Raw genomic sequence first — 20,477 nt, forward strand, 5'->3', positions numbered from 1 at the left:
TTAGGGATGGGCAATAAATGCTGGCCTTGCCAGCGATGCCCACAGCCCATAAAAAAACAAATTAAAAAAAAGTTGCATCTGTGTACTACTCAGCTCGTTGTTACTCTCGACATACTTATCTGACGTGATCTCCGAACATCGCAAAACTAATTGAAAATGTGCGAAAATAGAAAAAGGCTGTCAAAATAGCAGCTAACAAGCACTTAACGAGGAGTTAAGTATCTTGAATCCCTCACCCACTGCTTGGTGTCGGGTCTATTCTGAAATCGCAGACCCGACACTTTGGAAACTCACATGGAGGCGGGATCACGGCGGGTTCCCAATCCGCCATCAATCATTTCAAATCTAATAGCTGACCCGCCTCTGAACCTGCCCTCTGAGCACCGGCAAAATCACGGCCTAAGTTACACTTGCTTCTCAGTCCTTGCGCTGTTAACTTCACAATCCTTCAATCTGATTGGTTAAGGAGATACACAGTTGCTTGCCCTGTTTACTCAGGTCCTAGATGGTGTCACATTGTTTCCATCTCACACTTCCAGCAACTTGCCTCTCAAAATATCATGGAGATTAAACGGGCAAGAGCAAGTCTAACTAACAGCGAACACTGTTCATGGACCAGTTACAGGAATTTTTGGGCCATTGTTTTGTAGGCTGCAAGGTAAAGCTGCCAGTTATTCTTGGTCTTGGTACATTCCGAGACTATGGAAGCTTATTAATTAATTAAGGATTGCTCAATCCAATCCACAAGAGATTGCACCCTCTATAATACTGCAGAGAAATGGCTGGGCCCTCAGTCCCCTTTAAGCTCAAAGCTGGAGCATTACTACAAGAATCTATAACGTTTAAGCAATGAACATATTTTCACCAGCCCTGAGAAGGCATGTCTGGAGACGGGACTACTGGGAAAATCCAAAAAAATGGGAACGGGTCCCAACCCGCCTCCAACCAATCTTCCCGGGAGTCGGGTCCCCGATTTGCGCAAGGTCCCGAATCCTAGAGGCAAGAGGAGGATTACAGGCACTTAACTGCCTGTTAACTTCCTGATGTTGGGGTACCCCACCAGGGTAAGTGAGGCGTGATGTGGGTCTACTGTAATTTTTATGTATATATGAAAGCTGCAGAAGTGGTTTAAAGGATTCACTGGGACACTGGTGAGTATCAGAGATAAGGAAAAGTTATGAAAGTATTTTTTTATATGTTTAGATGTTTCTGTAGGTGACAAGCTGTGAAGTGTTTGTGTAGGCTCATCTCATCGTGAGAAGTGACAGGTGGCTTCTGCAATCTCAGCTGCAGCTGGCATCTGTTTCATCCTAAGGAGAGAGTAATTGGAGAGCCAGGGAACACCTCAATGCTGTCAAACACTGTCAAATCATCTGTCAAACAAGTGTAGTGCATATGCCTTTAAGAAAACTGGCAGATGAAGCAACAACAACTGATGTCATCTGACACCGGATTTCCCTTAATTGGCCGGCAAGCCCGCAGGGCGGGCATAAAAAGGCCAATTCGGGGAAAATAGCATCAGGTCGTCAGACATCGCTGGGGGCAGGACTGGAATCCGAAAACCAGCAGTCCCACCTTGAACTCAGCCTTCCAGGTAAGATCCCACCCAAAAGAACTGCTGTGGTACATCTTAAGGCTCCTTATCAATTTATAAAGTCTGCATGGACTGACAGCGGCAATCTGCTTCTTTTGTCCGTGGAACTCTTTCCTAGACAATTCTGTTGCCCAAAACATATAGAAAAATTCAAATGCAAGGTTAACCATCAAAGGCTGAACGAGAGTTGTTGGCGCATGCATTGGACTATTTAAATTGCTCATTGGTTATATGATAAAATTTGTTTGCATCTTTCTGTATGATCTGCTTGTCTACGATGGAGATACTTCTGCTGACATATTTGCCAGTACCCCCTGATCCAGGGTAGAGTGCTAGAATAATGTGTCGCATAAACAATCTAGCATTGGGAATTACAAAGATGAGTTTTATTTCAAGACCTAGTTACTAATGGTAGCCAATTACTAAGGACTCATTGGCATGTCTATAACTAATACTGAAGTTAAGGAGACAAAGTATAGAAAAAAATTGTTCCATAATAGTGTCTCACCCTTAGATCGGTGCAGCATACTTTGTAAACACAACATGATACAAGACATACTAAGTGTACTACTGCCCTCCAGTGCTGGAACTTTTATTTACATTGTTTAGACAGCATAGTTGACTTAGCACCTTTGATCCTTGTATGTCTAGATGGAGCACAACTGGCAACAAAATATTAGAAAACAAGAACCGACAGTTTAATTGTTCACAAATTACAAAACATCACTCTCTCCACCATTTTTATGGGTTGCTCATTGTTTTCAATTTATTCACAAAGCATTGAGAGGATAATGCTCCATGTAATATAAAATTTACCGATTTGATGCTAAGCCCCAAGCTATGTGCTGGGTGACAAGTATAAGGGAGCTAAACAACATATGAGAGCTCTACTTCACCAGGGGTGATTCACCAGGGAGGATTCACCTGCATTAGGGGTGATCAGAAAAGAATGACAAGGATGTTCTAAGATCTGAGACTTGCAAAGCTAAACTTGTTTTTAACGGAAAAAAGATTAAACTGAAACATGTTTGAAAAAGGCTTAAAGGCACAGGTGGTCTAGATGTAAGTAGGTTATTGGATTTGGATTGTGAACACAGAATTAGAGCACTATAATATGGAATGGGCTCTTGAGTTTTTGTAATCTGTCCATTTTATTTGCACACATGTAAAATATCAAAAGGCCACATTTGGTTTCCACTTGTGCCAGTTATAATCTAACAGCAGGGTGCAAATTCAAATCCATGTACAAAAAAGTAAAATAAATATCAAATATAAGCAGGTACTTACAGGTGATCCAGAGGGACCAGGCAGACCTGTAGCTCCCTGAGGGCCCTGAATGGAATGATAAAATAAAAGCGCTTTGGAAATTAAAGAAACTAAAATTATTTCCAAAGTTTTTAAAATGATCTTAAGCCTGAATATTGTATGCTTGGAAAGAAAACACCAAAATACAATGAGAAAACAATCTTACTGGTGAACCACGTGGGCCAGGGGTCGGAGGATAGACGGTGTAATCCCATATCATTTTACCAGAGTAACCACCAGATAGCTGAAAGCTGTATTTCTACAAAGGACAAAAAAGTGAATGCTTTACACATATGAAATTAAGCAACGAGAAAGATTGGCTTTCATCTTAGTTAAGGAGAATACTTTAATTAAGCACAATAGGGTAGAGTTTCTGCTTTGGGCGCAATGAGCGATCCGGGTGTAAATTGCACCCAAAATTGTGCTGGTTTCCTGAAGTGTTTGTTCCCACCTCAAGTTTCCAGTCAAACTCATTTGCATAATTACCAAACATAAAATCTGCCACGCTGCCAGCACAATCGGGCAGCATTTTAAGAATGTAATTTAAAAAAAATATTTTGCTTTAAAAAATATTCCGTGATAATATTTAAGAGTGGTAACTTGGTGCAGTTTGATTATTACAGCTGAAAATGGGTTTATCACAAAAATTAAGCATTTTTAATCAGTGTCTAATGCACCACCTGTGAGTAACCTGATTTTAAATGACTGAAAATAACTTTAAAAAACTATACAGAACTATTTGCTAGTTATATTGGTGTACTGTAGTGGTTTTTTCATAAATCAAAAACAATATATTCAAAAACTTTTAAAAAGTGCCTATTAGTGTCCTTGCGCCCAAAAGAACCAGCTTAATTTTAAGAACCTCCTCAAAGGCCTGTAAATGAGTGCAATTAGTGGAAACTCCCAATGGTGATTAATTTAATTTGGATGCATGGCCAGTTTTGTGGGTGGGACCTGCTTCTAGCGCGATGTTTTTTAAATGAGTGCAAAAGATTGCGGGAACTCGATTTGCACTGGACGTAATTTCTGAAAAACAAAACGCAACCGAGTGGAAACTCCATGGCAAAGAATTTTCCAGTGGCTTTAAAGGAGTCCAATATCACAGATAAACTGGTTCTGACCTGATGGGAGTAAATACTGTAATACATTATTGGTGAATGAGGTATTCTATCATATTGATTACATAGGATTACATAAGATATACGGCGCAGAAACAGGCCATTTGGCCCAACCAGTCCATGCCGGCATTTATGCTCCACTCGAGCCTCCTCCCGCCTTTCCTCATCTAACTCTATCAGCATAACCCTCTATTCCCTTCTCCCTCATATGCTTATCTAGCTTCCCCTTAAATGCATCTATACTATTCGCTTAAATCATTCCCTGTGGTAGCGAGTTCCACATTCTTACCACTCTTTGGGTAAAGAAGTTTCTTCTGAATTCCCGATTGGATTTCTTGGTGACTATCTTATATTGACGCCTCTAGTTATGCTCTTCCCCACAGTTGGAAACATTCTCTTTGTATCCACTCGATCAAAACCTTTCATAATTTTAAAGACCTCGATAAGGTCACCCCTCAGCCTTTCTTTTTAAGAGAAAAGAGACCCAGCCTGTTCATCCTTTCCTGATAGTTATACTCTTGCATCATTGTAAATCTTCTCTGCACCCTCTCCAGCGCCTCTATATCCTTTTTATAACATGGCAACCATAACTGTACGGAACACACTAAGGGGGAAAAATTGGAATGATTTGCACCTCTCGTTAGCACCTAACGGGGAGCAAATCCCCTAGCGCCCGGGCGCGGCACTGCTAACGCCTCCCGCGAAATTCTGCAGGAGGTTAGCGGTGTCGGCGGTGCTAGTAAAGGGTGCAGGTGTCAGGTGGCCATTTTTTTTGGCTGAGTGTCAGCACCTGCCCCCTTCCCCTTTTTTTCTTGGGGTGCCGGCCGCAATCGCTCAGCTCGGCACTCCTCTTGTGTGCCGGGCTGTTTTCACGGCACCCCACTCCCCGGTGGTCTAGCAGGGCCCCGGTGTGTGCAGCACTAGGCCCGTCCCCTTTACTCAGGGGAGGAGGCCTGCAATCCATGGGTACTGTGACAGGGATTAATTAAGAAGGGGAAAATAGAATATGAGAGTAAGCTTTCAGGGAACATAAAAACTGACTGTAAAAGCTTCTATTGATATGTGAAGAGAAAAAGATTGGTGAAGTCAAGCGCAAGTCCCATGCAGTCAGAATCAGGGGAATTTATAATGGGGAACAAAGAAATGGCAACCAAATTAAATACATATTTTGGTTCTGTCTTCACAAAGGAGGACACAAATAACCTCCCAGAGATGTCGGTGAACATAGGGTCTGATGAAAGGGAGGAACTGAAAGAAATCAGTATTTGTAGGGAAATGGTGTTAGGGAAATTGATGGGATTGAAGGCCGATAAATCCCCAGGGCCTGATAATCTACATCCTAGGGTACTTAAGGAAGTGGCCCTAGAACTAGTAGATGCATTGCTGATCATCTTCCAATATTCGATGGAATCTGGAACAGTACCCATGGATTGGAGGGTAGCTAATGTTACCCCACTATTCAAAAAAGGTGGTAGAGAAAAAATGGGGAATTACAGACCGGTAAGCCTGACATCGGTAGTGGGGAAAATGCTAGAGTCTATTATAAAAGATGTAATAGCAGAGCACTTGGAAAACAGTGACAGGATCGGACAAAGTCAACATGGATTTACAAAGGGTAAATCATGCTTGACTAATCTACTGGAATTTTTTGAGGATGTAACTGGTAAAATAGATAAGGGAGAACCAGTGGATGTGGTGTATTTGGACTTTCAGAAGGCTTTCGATAAGGGCTCGGATAAGAGATTAGCATGTAAAGTTAAGGCACATGGGATTGGGGGCAAGGTATTGACTTGGATAGAGAACTGGTTGGCAGACAGAAAGCAAAGAGTTGGAATAAATGGGTCTTTTTCCAAGTGGCAGGCAGTGACTAGTGGGGTACCGCAGGGATCGGTCCTTGGACCCCAGCTATTCACAATATATATTAATGATCTAGACAAGGAACATGATGTAATATCTCCAAATTTGCAGGTGACACAAAGCTGGGTGGGCGTGTGTGCTGTGAGGAGGATGCCGAGAAACTCCAGGATGATTTGGACATGTTGGGTGATTGGGCAGAAGCATGGCAGATGCAATATAACATGGATAAATGTGAGGTTATCCACTTTGGTGTCAAAAACAGAAAGGCAGATTATTGTCTGAATGGCAATAGATTGGGAGAAGGGGAAGTGCAACGAGACCTGGGTGTCCTTGTGCACCAGTCGCTGAAGGTAAGCATGCAGGTGCAGCAGGCAGTTAAGGCGGCGAATGGTATGTTGGCCTTCGTAGCTAGAGGGTTTGAGTACAGGAACAAGGATATCTTGCTCCAGTTGTACAGGGCCTTGGTAAGACCACATCTTGAGTATTGCGTGCAGTTTTGGTCGCCTTATCTGAGGAAGGATGTTCTTGCCATGGAAGGAGTTCAGCGAAGATTCACCAGGCTGATACCTGGGATGGCAGGAATGACGTATGAGGAGAGATTGGCTCGATTGGGCTTGTACTCGCTGGAGTTTAGAAGAATGAGAGGGGATCTCATTGAAACTTATAAAATTCTGACAGGACTGGACAGACTAGATGCAGGAAGGATGTTCCCGATGGTCGGGGAGTCCAGAACCAGGGGTCACAGTCTAAGGATAAGGGGTAGGCCATTTAGGACAGAAATGAGGAGGAATTTCTTCACCCAGAGAGTGGTGAACCTGTGGAATTCTCTACCACAGAAGGCAGTAGAGGCCAATTCATTAAATATATTCAAGAAAGAGTTGGATATATTTCTTAAGGCTAAAGGGATCAAGGGGTATGGGGAGAAAGCAGGGACCGGGTAATGAATTTGGATGATCAGCCATGATCGCATTGAATGGTGGAGCAGGCTCGAGATGCCGAATGGCCTACTCCTGCTCCTATCTTCTATGTTTCTATGTTTCTATGCAATGATGTGGCGCTACGTGCCTACACGCATGGTGCTGTTGCACGTAGCACCACGATCTTCTGTTGTAGCACCCCAAGAAGGAGGTGGAATGCTTCCAGTAGCGCCCCGCCTCCTGCTTGGGGTGGTACTACTGAATTTCTGCCTGGGGGGGTGGGGCGGGGGTGGCGATATTAGCGCCCCAAAAGGGACACCACCCAATTTTTCCCCCTAAGTGTGGTCTAACCAAGGTTCGATACAGGTTTAGCATAATTTCTCTACTTTTCTATTCTAAACCTCTAGAAATAAACCCCAGTGCTTGATTTGCTTCTTTTATGGCCTTGTTAACCTGTGTCGCAACTTTTAGTGATTTGTGTATATGTACTCTGAGATCACTTTGTTCTTCTACCCCACCTAGAATTGTACCCTCCAAGTAATAAGTGACCTCCCTATTCTTCCTACCAAAATGTAATACCTCACACCTCCAGCTCCTCTGTTTTATTAAGGACACTGTGTGCATTGCTGTACAGACAGTTTAACTCATTTTTAATAGGATTTCATCTCACTTTATGCTTCACCATCTTTTTAGACTCCTGTTCTATAACACTATTTATTCCCTTGCCATCAATGCCCACCCTTACTTTATTATTTCCATTCAGTACAGCAACAAAATAGTTGTGCCCTTCTTGTATTTATAAGAATATTAATCGATGCTGAAGCCAACTAAGCAACAATATTTACTTTTGAATCCTTAGCCCACTAGGGGGCAATTTTAATGTAACCCGCCTGTCGGAAAACTGACCGGATCGGATGCAACAATGGTTTGACACCCCGCCCTATTTTACACTTCATTGAAGTCAGTTGAAAGTATTATTGGGTGGGGTGTAAAACTGGCAATCCTCTTGATCCTATCAGTTTTCTACCTGGCGAGTTAGGTTAAAATTACATTATTATCTTTTTCCGTTTCATACCTATTGTCTGATTTTATTTCTATCAATGCTGTTGTCCAATTACCAGTTCATCGTGCTGCTCCCTGAACTTTGAAAAGCCAGAAAATGCTACAGACCCATTTGAACTTCAATTCAATGATTGCTGAAGAATATTTAAGATATTGGGGATCATGATGATTTGCACATTCTTATGCTGGCATCTGACAAATAAGGTCACTTTAGGTAAGAACTAATAGATACAACAATGGCTGTCACTTTTGATTTTATAGTGTTCAAAAAAGAACATATTATTGAGGTACAGCAACTCTTATATCTACAGTATCTAGCAAAATTTACACTTAACTTTCAATCATTTGAAAGTTTCTGTGTGCCTCACTCATAACACTTTCCTGCTTTCAATGTACAGGAGCTTGGATAAGATAATAGTAGTATAATTATATCTTTAAAATGAATAACTCATGCCACATCAGTGTGTAGAAATACTGTGGAACATTCTTGGAACTTACCATAATCTCACCAGGAGGGCCAGGTGGACCTGCAGGCCCAGGGGGACCAGGAAGACCATCATTTCCAGGAGGACCGCTCTGACCCTGAGAGTTAACACTTAGTGAATGTTACTAATCGGTACCAAATGAAGGACTATTACAGTAGAAGTATTGGTGGAAGTAAGTTATCATAATCAATAATATTTTAAGCAAAATTATTGTACTAATTTACCAGATTGGACTGCATATTAACTTTTGCAATGATTGTGAACCATAAAGATTGCACAAGAACTATCAAACATTGAAGCAAATTCTCACTGCATTTTTTCCTAGTTTCAGAAAAACTGTACATAATGTAAAAATGCAGCATTGAACAAATTTCATTTTATTTGTGATTAGCTTTTTCAAGATTTTCATAGAATCATAAAAATCACAGTGCAGTCCCTCGAGCCTGTGCCAGCAATATCATTCACTCAACAGATAATCCACATGTGAATTTCTTTATGCACCTTGATTATACAAAAGGAGAGATGAATTAAATGAATTATCGAGCAAAACAAACAACTGCAAAGGCAGGATCATTAAACGAATATTGAATGAAATGTTTTCTGCTTCCTATATTAAAAGGAGTTGCCCTCACCTGATGCCTCTTTAGGTAATAAATAAAAATACAAAAACAACAAGGAAAGACTCATCTAATTTGTTCATGGAATTGGCTGTGGAAGCTCAAGGGATCAGAATATAATGTTCCTTTATAAGATATTTTCCAAGAGGAAATTAGGTTTAAAATTTAGTTTGACCTGGTCCTAAATGTAATTGGCAATATTTTGGTCAGAGAAATATGATCACGCAAAGGAACCATTGTGAGTGTGACTGCAGAAATGTTACTATTTTAACATAATGAATTATTTTAAATAAAAATACAGGATACAAACAATGACATTTTAAAATGCTGCACCCAGAAAAGTTGAGAACTAGAGATAGTGCTAGCAATAAGGGACAGTTTTTATTTAAGTAATCCATTATGATGTACATATATACACCAGACTTGGTGTTACATGTGTCAAACAATTAAAAGTCATAATATGTCTTTATACAAAGTCTATTATACGTTTTTGTTAATGCAGAAAGTTATAAAATAACCAACAACAGCTTTTCATCTTTCACCTCATTCACATTAAAATGATTCACACTTACTGAATCTCCCTTGAACATTTGTACCACTTTACCATTCTGTAATGAAATTGATATTTATTTTAATCACAATCCACATACAATGAAGCACACAGAGTTGTATATACAATAATGGACTGCAAGGGCTGGGCTATAATCTAACTGAAATAGTCTAACAATATTGTAACAAAACAAGTAGTTTGGTTCCTAGGATTAAATCATTGCCTTTGAAAATATTAACACAATTTTAAATCCTTAAATCACTTGGAAACCCTAATAGCAATGTAAACACTTCATATTCAATCAGGATTTAGACAATAAGCACCAAAACCCACATCCCTTTTCTCACCATTTCTCATCAATGTGTCTGTTCCCACAGATTGTTAATGTATCTCTAATTTCAGTTGAATTATTTTAGTTACTATCAAGCAGTTTGTGGTGTGAATACCCACCTAGTGACCAAATCATTTCCTACTGGCCAGATAGCTACATTTGCAGCCTAGACTAGGTGCAAACATGTTTCACTTTAAAGAGAGGACCATGTGAAGAGAAAATGTCATTGTTCCAATCTCATAGAATATCTCTAATTTTACACAGCTGTGCTATTTTCCAAAGGCGATCCAACCATATGACAATAGATAGGCTGTCTCAAATGGAACAGGACTTGTTTGCAATGGTAGACAGGAATCACATTCATTTACCCAGTCCAGGACTGGGGAATGGCTTCCATTTGACGCTCTTACTCTTTTGTGCTGTCATAAAAGTTTTAAAACCCATTTCAAATTTTTGAGGTAAAGTGAAAGGTAAAAGCAAAACAGTGCATTCATTAGAATGTTCACATTTTTGGGCATTTAATAGTAAAATTACTTAATTGATCACAGGGACAATCTAGTCTCAAACTTACGGGGATCCCGCTGGATTGGTTGCAGAGTAGGCTTTGAGTATTAACACTGGCGAACTTCCAGGTCAGGCTCATTATTTTTTTTTGCTGAGCTCACAGTAGCATTTCCACTGCTTCAAGTTGAGGGAAGGGGAGAGAAATGGTTGTGGCACCTGCTGTAGCATAAATGGCCAACAGTACCTGGGCTGAAAAAAACGTTCAATTATTGGCCAAGTCTAGCCAATCGCTGGGATTGCACAAGGGTGGCCCCTTTAATTTAAAATTCCTTCCCTCCACTGCCAGAGTAATGCTGGATACTGTTAACATTCAACTGTCAGTCAATCTCCTTCCTTCTATGGTTCAGATCGACATGCTTCGAGTAAGCACAAAACACTTGATGGTGGAGTATACGGAACAGACTTTATTCATATACGGCATAGATGATCAATCTAACTGCACACAGAGAGTGGCTTTCGGTTTCTGGTTCTATCTTTTGAGCCCTCTGAAGAACTGTTGAAAACCATGCTCCTTTGTACACCTTATTTTGCCTATATCAAAGATACACACCACAGCTAAGACCTCATGATATATCTGTTCCTGAATCCTTTGAAAACAGTCTATTCATGTAAACAGCCATAGTTGTTTACTTCAAAGATACTTTTCTTAAACACGTCTTCCTGACTTAACTGCTCTCAAATCCTTTGAGAAGTAGGTTTTATTAACCATTTTCTTTCCATACTCTAGTTAATGGATCCCTCTGCCTATGTTTATTACATTAGCCACTAAAGTTATACCTTAATCACGCATGATTGATGTCATTCCTGTCACTTATTCCCATGTACAAGTACTTCTTGTAGATAATACTCAGATACTAAAAGCAGAAGATAAGTCATACTTTCTACTCATGGCAATTCAAAGCCATTCTGTTTATCTTGGAAAGCCTGCTGCTCCAAGATACAAGGAAGTTTGATTATTAACCCTTAACTTCCCAAGATGTACAATATATAACTCTCCAAGTCCACAAAAAGCAGGACAAATCCAATCCAGCCAATTACCATCCATCAGCCTACTCTCAATCATCAGCAAAGTGATGAAAGGTGTCATCGACAGTGCTATCAAGCAACACTTACTCACCAATAACCTGCTCACTGATGCTCAGTTAGGAGCACTCAGCTCTAGACCTCATTCCAGCCTTCATCCAAACATGGATTAAAGAGTTGAATTCCAGCAGTGAGGTGAGAGTGACTGCCCTTGACATCAAGGCAGCATTTAACTGAGTGTAACACCAAGGAATCCTAATAAAATTGAAGTCAATGGGAATCAGGGGGAGAACTCTCCACTGGCTGGAGTCATACCTAGCACAAAGGAAGATGGTTGTGGTCTGCAACATGATTATTGCACCTGTTTTGGTGATAAAGACAAGTTCAAACTCTTTCCCCACCCCCCAAAAATATCTAACCTGCAGTTTTAATTGGTTGGTTCTGATATTGAATGTGGCACTTTGATTTGATTAGATATCAGTCAATTGAAGCCTCTAAAAATAAGATGATTGGCAATATTATTAACAGATTTAACATTTTAAACTATGCTAGACAACTTGAGTTATGAGAGTGGCAATATTTTGGCAAGAAGGAAAATAGTGAAAACTTAAGCACCTAACTGCAGTTAATTGTCACTTAATCATCTGTGTAGTCTGTATGTAAGAATTTGCAATAATTTACAGTTCTGAAGATTAATTTTTTTGATTAAAGAATCCCTGGGCGTTGTGCTTTTAAATTTCCAGGGATAAAAATGGCTGTCATACCACATGGCTGAAGACAAAGGGCTTGGAAAGCAGCTTTCTGTGTCTGGAAGTAAGGTTCAATGGAGACAAAACGTTACCACAGGACAATGCTTTGTTTACAAAGCAATTGAATGCTATTAGCATTTGTTTGTATATCGAGTGGATACATCTAAACTGCAGAAGAGACTTTTGTATCTTGAATGGGATCCATTTAAGAATTAAATGGTTCTAAATCACCTAGCATTCTGGACAATAGAGCAGTTGTATTTCCCTTTTGTTTCAGCCCAGGGAGCTCTGGAAGACACATTAACCCAGTCCAACCACTCTGAGTTAGCCAATCACAGCTTTCTCTTGTGTATTGGACCCTTTGGGTGGGAATTTTGCACACAGCCCTTGCAGGGCAGAATGGCAGGACCTCACCAGGTATAAAAGATAGCTGCTGAGAAGCTATCACTCTCTTTTTTGCTTCGCTGGACCACAGGTGAGCAGGGTGTTCTGACTCCTCAACAAGGCAACCGAGCAGGAGTTTGGGGTGGTGATTTAAGGGAATTGCTAAGATTGTTTAAATAACATTGGAGCCATTGTATCCCTCATTTTTGCCGTCTGCAACCCCCTGTTATATAGTTTTACTGTAATTACTGTGTTCATGTGGTATAGTTTATTCTTTTGATTGTAGTTTATTTAGGTAATAAAACTTGATTTTTCTCTCATCCAAACCACTTGTCCATTTTAAAATCATTAATTATAAGTTCCTCCACTCAGAACTGAAGGAGGGGTAGCGATTCGAAACCGCTGTTTGTAAATGGTCAGAGCAGAGAGGCAAAGGCTGCTGGCCAGGTAAATTACTATAAACCAGTTAAAAGATGCCCCCCTTACAAATGGCAAGCCAGGTAGGAGTGGAGGCAGTTTTTGATTTAATAAGTGGTCTGGATCTGGAGAAAGTACCAGCTCTTGTTTCTCTCGTTTTCAGTATGTGGGTAGCCCTGCGGATGTTAGCAGCAGCGTGTAGGCTGACCTATCATGGTATAGGTGGCTGGGTTAAGAAGGGTGAGAAGAGGGTGCAGGAGGAGGTTAAAGAGGCCAAGAATCGGGAGTCCCAGCTTGAAAAATGCCAGGCGGAGGTAGAACGCCTCAGAGAGGTGTATGAGGCCAGAGCTAGTCGAATGAGGGTGCGGGAAGAGAATGCATGCCTCACACTAGAGGTCACGAAATGCCAGGCATTTATAGAGCGCCTTGTGCAGGAAGTCACAGAGGCAAGGGACTGTAAGATGAGGCTACAGGAGGAAATCGCACACCTCACCCAAGAAGCTAGCGAGGGAAAAAGCCATGCAAGGGACGAGATAGAATTCCTAAAGTACCAAATTATAGGAGTAAAGAGGAGCGAGATGAGACTGTGGGAAGAGAATGCCCGCCTCACCTCGGAAGAGACAGAGCAGGAGGAGAAGTTTAGGGAAGTAAAGGCAGCTTACAAACTGGCCTGCGCCCTAAGGTTTGAGGAAGCAGATCATGGCCCCTGTAGGGCAGAGATAGAAAGCCTTAACATGGCTTTAAATGCATCAAAGGGGATGATTTGTTTGATCAGCCTGAAGGCAGGTCAGCTGGACTTTACTGGCAGCCCAAGTAGAACCATCCCACAGACAGCACCCAGAACGGTGCTGGATTGGGAATTAGAGACCCCAAGACCGCAGCCCACAGCTCCGAGTCTTGAGGAGCTCTGGCAGCGAGGAGGGGTGGACAATGGGGTGGTAGGAGATCACCAGCAGGTCCCGCTAGGCAGGCGGGGACCAGGACCAGTGTACACCCTCCAACAACGGAGGTACGGTCCGCCCGTGAGGAGTGAGCCTGAGAATAGGAATCCTCAGCCCACAGCAAGTTCAAGTTCACAGCCTACAAAGATAGGCAATGTGGCTTGCTTCCAGGGACAAGTTGTCCAGCCCACCAATTGGAACACTTCCCTACCCCAGTGGGACCCTAGTTTTGCCCAAAGTTCAAATTTAAAAGGATTATGTGGCTCAGAAATGGAGAAACAGCAGCCTGGGATTAGAAATCAGCAGGCTGCTGCCCATTCATTCACAGAAGATCGCTTGGAGACTGCCCGCGCATGCGCAGTCACTGGTCTGGAGGCAGGAATCCCCCAGTCTTCCGAACAGCAGATTCATGCAGGTGCAGTGGCCTGTTTAAAGGGACCAGCTTCCCAGTCCGCTTCCAGAGTGGTCCCCCCCATGATGTGGGACCCTGGGGGGGCAGGGATAGCAACCCCTCTTGCAGGAGACATAGGGAGGGAGCTAACACCAGGTTTTAAACACAGGGAAGAAAATTTCCAGCCACCAGCAGTGGGTGGTGAGAGTATACCTGCCCCCAGCACAGGAGTGGGCAGGGAAGAGCAGACAAACCCAGAGAGATTTGCACCGGCAGGCTGCCAGGTACATTATACAGTGCGGGCTATTTGGACATGGGGGAGAAGGTTCCCAGCCAGCTGGGGCTGTGACCCAAGCTCAGGGTCCGCCAGCCAAAGTTTCCCCCATAGAGACACCCCTCAGAAGGTCTCAGCGGGTGCCCCAGCCTAAGAAAGCATGGTCACCCACTTTACAGTGGAGTAGGGCGGTCTCCCGAGCCAGGGAGAAGCCAGAGAACAGAGGCCCCCCCTCAACAGCCATAAGCTGTGAGGGACCAGAGACAGGAGGCAGTTCAGCTTCGCTGCAGCCAGCAGCAATCTGCGACAGTGCCAGAGATTAGTCTGGCCGTCCGGAGACGGGCGGCATCTGTATTATAGCTTTGGTGTGAATATAGCGTGCTTTTAAGGTGTATTTTAAGTTTGTTGACATAACTAGTTTTAAGTTTAAGTTTAAAGAGTTTAAGTTTACATGTGTGCCGAATGTTTGTGTTTTGGTCCGAGGTCGAGGGACCCGACCATGTCTCCACCTAAGGCAGCAGGTCAGTGAGACCTGGCTGCATGTCCCTTTTAAGTTTTTGCAGGAGATTGGGAAATGAAGCAGCCATGTTTGCCCAGCCTGAGCTGGGCATCAAATGAAGTTATGGAGACAGAATGTTGGGGATCACCTCACCACCGGACGAATCCAGGAGACCCCGCAGCGATCTTCGGGAAAAACCGGACAGTGTCCGGAGGAATTTGCCTACTCCTCCTATGGGGAGGAGATGGCCCCAGCTGGGTGGGGCATGGCCCCCAACCCAGCACTATCCTGACCGAAGTTCACTTGCGGGAGACCTCGCTGTTGAGGAGTCACGATGGGGAAGCGCGGGCGCCTTGTGATAGGGACGCGTTCCTCGGGGGTGGGTGGTGATGGCCCGGGAAAGATCGTATAGAGGAGGGGGAGACCCAAGAGTTGCGTGGGTGCGTTCAGGGAAGGGAGGAACTCACCCGGGGGCCCACGGGCAAAGTGAGGGTAAGTGTGGCTGGGAAGGATGAGTGGGTGGCCGGATCAGTGTGGGGCCAGGGAGAGCCGCCACACAGGCACCCATCATTTTCTACAGCCAGTCGAGGGTAGACGGGAGGGGGAAAGACTGGGAGTCGAGATCCCATGCTCCCCGGGCTCGGTCTGTGCTAAGGTATATTTTAAACAGGAGGGGTAACCCACCTCCACAAAAGGACAAGGGAATGGCTCGGGGCTGGCAGAGCAGACTGGTCTGTAAATCCATTCTGCCTGTTTTAAAGTTTAAGACGATCCAAGGGGGGTGGAAGGTACTTTTACTGCCCGGGTGGGAGGAGCAATACCCACTCGAATTTCGCGACCCATCATCGGCACGTGATGGTCAGGGTTTTATTTAAGCATGTTGTTTCAAATATTTAATGTTTTTTTGTATCTTGTGTTACAGCCCCAAGTTGAGCAGAGGCGTAGGACCCTCTCCGTGCTTGGGATCATTTTGATTACATTGTGTAACTAAGATTGCAACATTTTGTAATAGGTTATGATGTAAAAAAGTGATTGTAAATTTGGTTTACATTGTATAATTTTACAAGCGTGTAGGGGTATGAGACCCCTTATTGAAAACTGAAGTATCTGTAAGATGCCTACCGTACCATGGTTTTTTTTCTTGAATTTAAGGGGAATAGACAGGATGGGGATCAGTGGCAGATAGCTATTAGGTAAATACAGGGGATGGTTGTTTGTGAGGGGTCAGAAATTATTGCTCATTTCTTCAAGAGGATACTATAAGCAAGCTGGAAGTATCCAAGGGCGGACTGTAAGAATTCGCAATAATTTACAGTTCTGAAGATTAATTTTTTTGATTAAAGAATCCCTGGGCGTTGTGCTTTTAAATTTCCAGGGATAAAAATGGCTGTCACACCACATGGCCGAAGACAAAGGGGCTTGGAAAGCAGCTTCCTGTGTCTGGAAGTAAGGTTCAATGGAGACAAAACGTTACCACAGGACAATGCTTTGTTTACAAAGCAATTGAATGCTATTAGCATTTGTTTGTATATCGAGTGGATACATCTAAACTGCAGAAGAGACTTTTGTATCTTGAATGGGATCCGTTTAAGAATTAAATGGGTCTAAATCACCTAGCATTCTGGACAATAGAGCAGTTGTATTTCCCTTTTGTTTCAGCCCAGGGAGCTCTGGAAGACACATTAACCCAGTCCAACCACTCTGAGTTAGCCAATCACAGCTTTCTCTTGTGTATTGGACCCTTTGGGTGGGGAATTTTTCACACAGCCCTTGCAGGGCAGAACGGCAGGACCTCACCAGGTATAAAGATAGCTGCTGAGAAGCTATCACTCTCTTTTTTGCTTCGCTGGACCACAGGTGAGCAGGGTGTTCTGACTCCTCGGCAAGGCAACCTAGCAGGAGTTAGGGGGTGGTGATTTAAGGGTAATTGCTAAGATTGTTTAAGTAACATTGGAGCCATTTTATCCCTCGTTTTCGCCGTCTGCAACCCCGTTATATAGTTTTACTGTAATTACTGTGTTTGTGTGGTATAGTTTATTCTTTTGATTGTAGGTTATTTAGGTAATAAAACTTGATTTTTCTCTCATCCAAACCGCTTGCCCGTTTTAATATCATTAAGTTCCTCCACTCAGAACTGAAGGAGGGGTAGCGATTCGAAACCGCTGTTTGTAAATTGGTTTAGAGTGCAGCAGCAAAAGGCTGTTGACCAGGTGAATTACCGTAAACCAGGTAAAAGGTTGGAATTGGTCAGAGCTCAGAGGCAAAGGCTGCTGGCCAGCTAAATTACCATAAACCAGTTAAAAGAAGCCCCCCCTTACAGTAATACCCTAAAATGATAATCTTACAATAAATAACATTTGATATCATTGTTGGTGCATTATAGCAATTACTTCACTGATAAAAGCATGCCTGTAATACTTATGCCCTTTTTGATTCATAAGTTAACTGACTTAACACATTAACACCATTACTGAAGATTTGAATGAATTTTTAAAATTTCTCTCTTTTTTGTTTACATTCAGAAATGCTAGGGTTCAAAATAAAGTAATAAAAAGATTCCTACAGCAAGTTTTATTTGCTGGATTTTGTTTACACACACAGGGCAGCATTCTCCATCCAATAGCTCTGAATCAGGGCAGTCTGCTTCTTGACAGATTATCTCATCACAGAGGATGCTTCCGTTATAACAAATACAGAGTCTGCAGAGCTCCAGTTTCCAAACATCTCTGTCATTGAATGTCTGGCCATCCTGTACACACAAGCCAGCTGAAAAAGACACAATTTAAAAAAATCATGTATCACAACAAGCTTGGAACAAGACATATCGACAATTTCACTGAATTAATACCTGGCGTACATTTAATGATCCGTAATGCAGGCACTTTGGGGTAGATTTTGACTTCAATAGAAATAAAACTCTGGAGCGATATAAAACAGGCTGCCGACTCACGATGGCCTGTTTTACACTATCCCACAAAGTCAAAATTACCCCCATTCAGGGCTATATGCCCTTTTTTGCACCATAGCCCATTGCCTTATAGCTAACATATATATCTACATGGAGTTAGGTGTAATTATGTTTATATGTGTCAACAAACAATACATGCACTAGTTTATGAGGTGTGAGAAACATTGTGAGATTGCAAATGAATCTATCCATGTGTTGACAAGCAATGATGAGCTATAGTAGGTTATAATTACTTAGACTTGATTTTCATACAGATGGAACGTAATATAATTTTAATTAAATAATAAGTTACATTTATGTAGCACTTTAATGTAGAAAAGAATGTCCCAAGGCACTTTGCAGCGGTGTGTTCAAAAAGAGGAGCTTGGTCGAACAGGTGGGATATAAGGAGGGTCTTAAAAGAGGAGAGGAATGTGGAGAGTGTGGTAAACCACTGTCATACCTGTCTGTGTCTGTATGTGTATTCCACTAGGTACAGGTCTGGACATGCCTCGGCTGACTCCTCCCACTATTCCAGGTATATAAGTGACTACCTCCCAGTCCCTTAGTATTCTGGACGGGTCGACCACTCGAGACAAGACCTTCATTCTTTAGTTAATAAAAGCCTGATTGTTACTCGCTCAACTTCAGTCTTTTGAGTAATTGATGGCGCATCAGAGAGGCAGATGGGTTTAGGGAGGAAATTCCAGAGCATGAAACTTAGGCAGCTGAAGGCCAGCTATCAATGGTGGGTGGAAGGGAGGCCAAAGTCAGAGGAATGGAGAGTTTGGGGAGGTTGTAGGGCTGGAGGAGGTTACAGAGATAGGGAGGATGATGCAATGAAGGGATTTAAACACAAGGATGAGAATTTTAAATTTGAAACACTGGGAGACTTGGAGCCAATGTATGTCAGTGAGGATGGGATTATGGATGAGTGGGACCTGGTGCGGGATAAGATACGGGCAGCAAATGGATGAACTGAAGTTTAGAGGATAGAGGATGGGAGGCCAGCCAGTACATCATTGGAAGTCAAGTCTGGAGGTGACAACGGCATGGATGAGGCTTTCAGCAGCAGCAGATGGGCTGAGGTAGCATTGGAGGTAGGCAATGTTACAGAGGTAGAAGTAGGCACCTTTTGCGATGGAGAAGATACTCAACTTGGGGTTGAATAGGACATCAAAGTTGCAACAAGAGTTTAGGGTTTGTGGTGGGTGACAAAGCCAAAGGCTTCACTCTTGCCAATATTGAGCTGAAAGAAATTGTGGCTTATCCAAGAGTGGATGACAGATAAGCAGTCTGACAACACAGAAGCAATGGAGGGATTGAGTGAGGTGGCGGAGAGGCAGGTGTTATCTGTGTACATGTAGAATATGACTCCATGTCCATGGATGATATCCGCAAGGGCCAGCATTTAGGTAAGGAAGATCAGGGGGTCAAGGAGGGGAAGTCTGGACATAATGGTATCATTGTTGGAGGTGCACAGGTTACTATTGGATAGCAAAGAGTGGAACCAAGTGAGGGAAGACCACTGAGTGGGACAACGGAGGAGAGACATTGGGCAGGAATTTAACTCGGGAGTCGGGTTGGAGGCGGGACTACAACTTTCGGGGTTGTAGTCCCGCCTCCATCGAGATGCGGCCAATCCACGTGATTTTAACTTGATTGACCTTGTTGAGCCCACCCAGCGGGCTCAGCAGGCCAATTAAGGGCCACCCGGCAACAGGTGACGTCACAGACTGAAATTTCATCTGTCAAGAGATTTTGACAGATGAAATATCAGTGTTTCACAGCTGTTTGAAGCTGTCAAACACTGACAGTCTTACTTCTAACCTGAATCCTTCTCCACAGACTCAGTTAGAAATCTCTCCTGCACAGAAAGCTGCAGGCTGTCACTTTTGACAGTTCGCAGCCATTCTGCTTTCTGTGCCAGTGAGATGAGGGACTCCCGGAACCTAAAGGAAGGGAGGCTGAACAGGTAAGAAAAGGTAATTTACTGTTCTTTAATAACTTTAGACACACCAAACACACTTACCTTTGCACTCATGCACACATCACTCACCTAAACACCAACATCTCGACCCCTCCAAGCTCTTCAACCCGACAGCCCGACTCCTCTAACTTGGCGTGGTTTGGAGCCATCAGGAATCCCACACTTCAACCTTCAAAATAGGGATTAGGCTAAAAACTGCCTGTTAATTACCTGTTAACAGGCAGTTAATTGGCACTAATCCCTTCCCGCCTTGGTTAGGCAGGTCCCAGTGTGGGGCGGGTACCCGCCTCCTTTGAAACTGGCATGGAGGCGGGTTTGGGTGCAGGATGGGGTCGGGACCCCTGATTTTGGGATTTTAACCCCCCGCATGCCTCCAATCCCGACTCCACGGCACAATGAAAATCCTGCCCATTGAAGGAGGATGGTGTGGGCATTCACATCAAAGGCTGCAGGGAGATCAAA

General features: G+C 43.0%; 1 protein-coding gene across 1 annotated transcript in view; it reads right to left on the minus strand.

Moving 5' to 3' along the window:
* Window positions 1-20,477, minus strand: part of LOC147120252 (uncharacterized) — a 168,065-nt gene that overhangs the window by 137,083 nt on the left and 10,505 nt on the right. Inside the window, exons 2-6 of the mRNA XM_085985897.1 lie at window positions 17,642-17,844; window positions 9,528-9,563; window positions 8,352-8,435; window positions 3,066-3,158; window positions 2,882-2,926 (exon numbers count right to left, since the gene is read on the minus strand). Of these exons, the coding sequence (XP_085842023.1) occupies window positions 2,882-2,926; window positions 3,066-3,158; window positions 8,352-8,435; window positions 9,528-9,563; window positions 17,642-17,844 (461 nt within the window). The remainder of the gene's footprint in view (window positions 1-2,881; window positions 2,927-3,065; window positions 3,159-8,351; window positions 8,436-9,527; window positions 9,564-17,641; window positions 17,845-20,477) is intronic.

This window comes from Somniosus microcephalus, chromosome 4 (genome assembly GCF_052327205.1).
Source record: "Somniosus microcephalus isolate GS21.2 chromosome 4, FLI_Smic_1.0, whole genome shotgun sequence".
NCBI classification, from domain to species: Eukaryota; Metazoa; Chordata; class Chondrichthyes; order Squaliformes; family Somniosidae; genus Somniosus; species Somniosus microcephalus.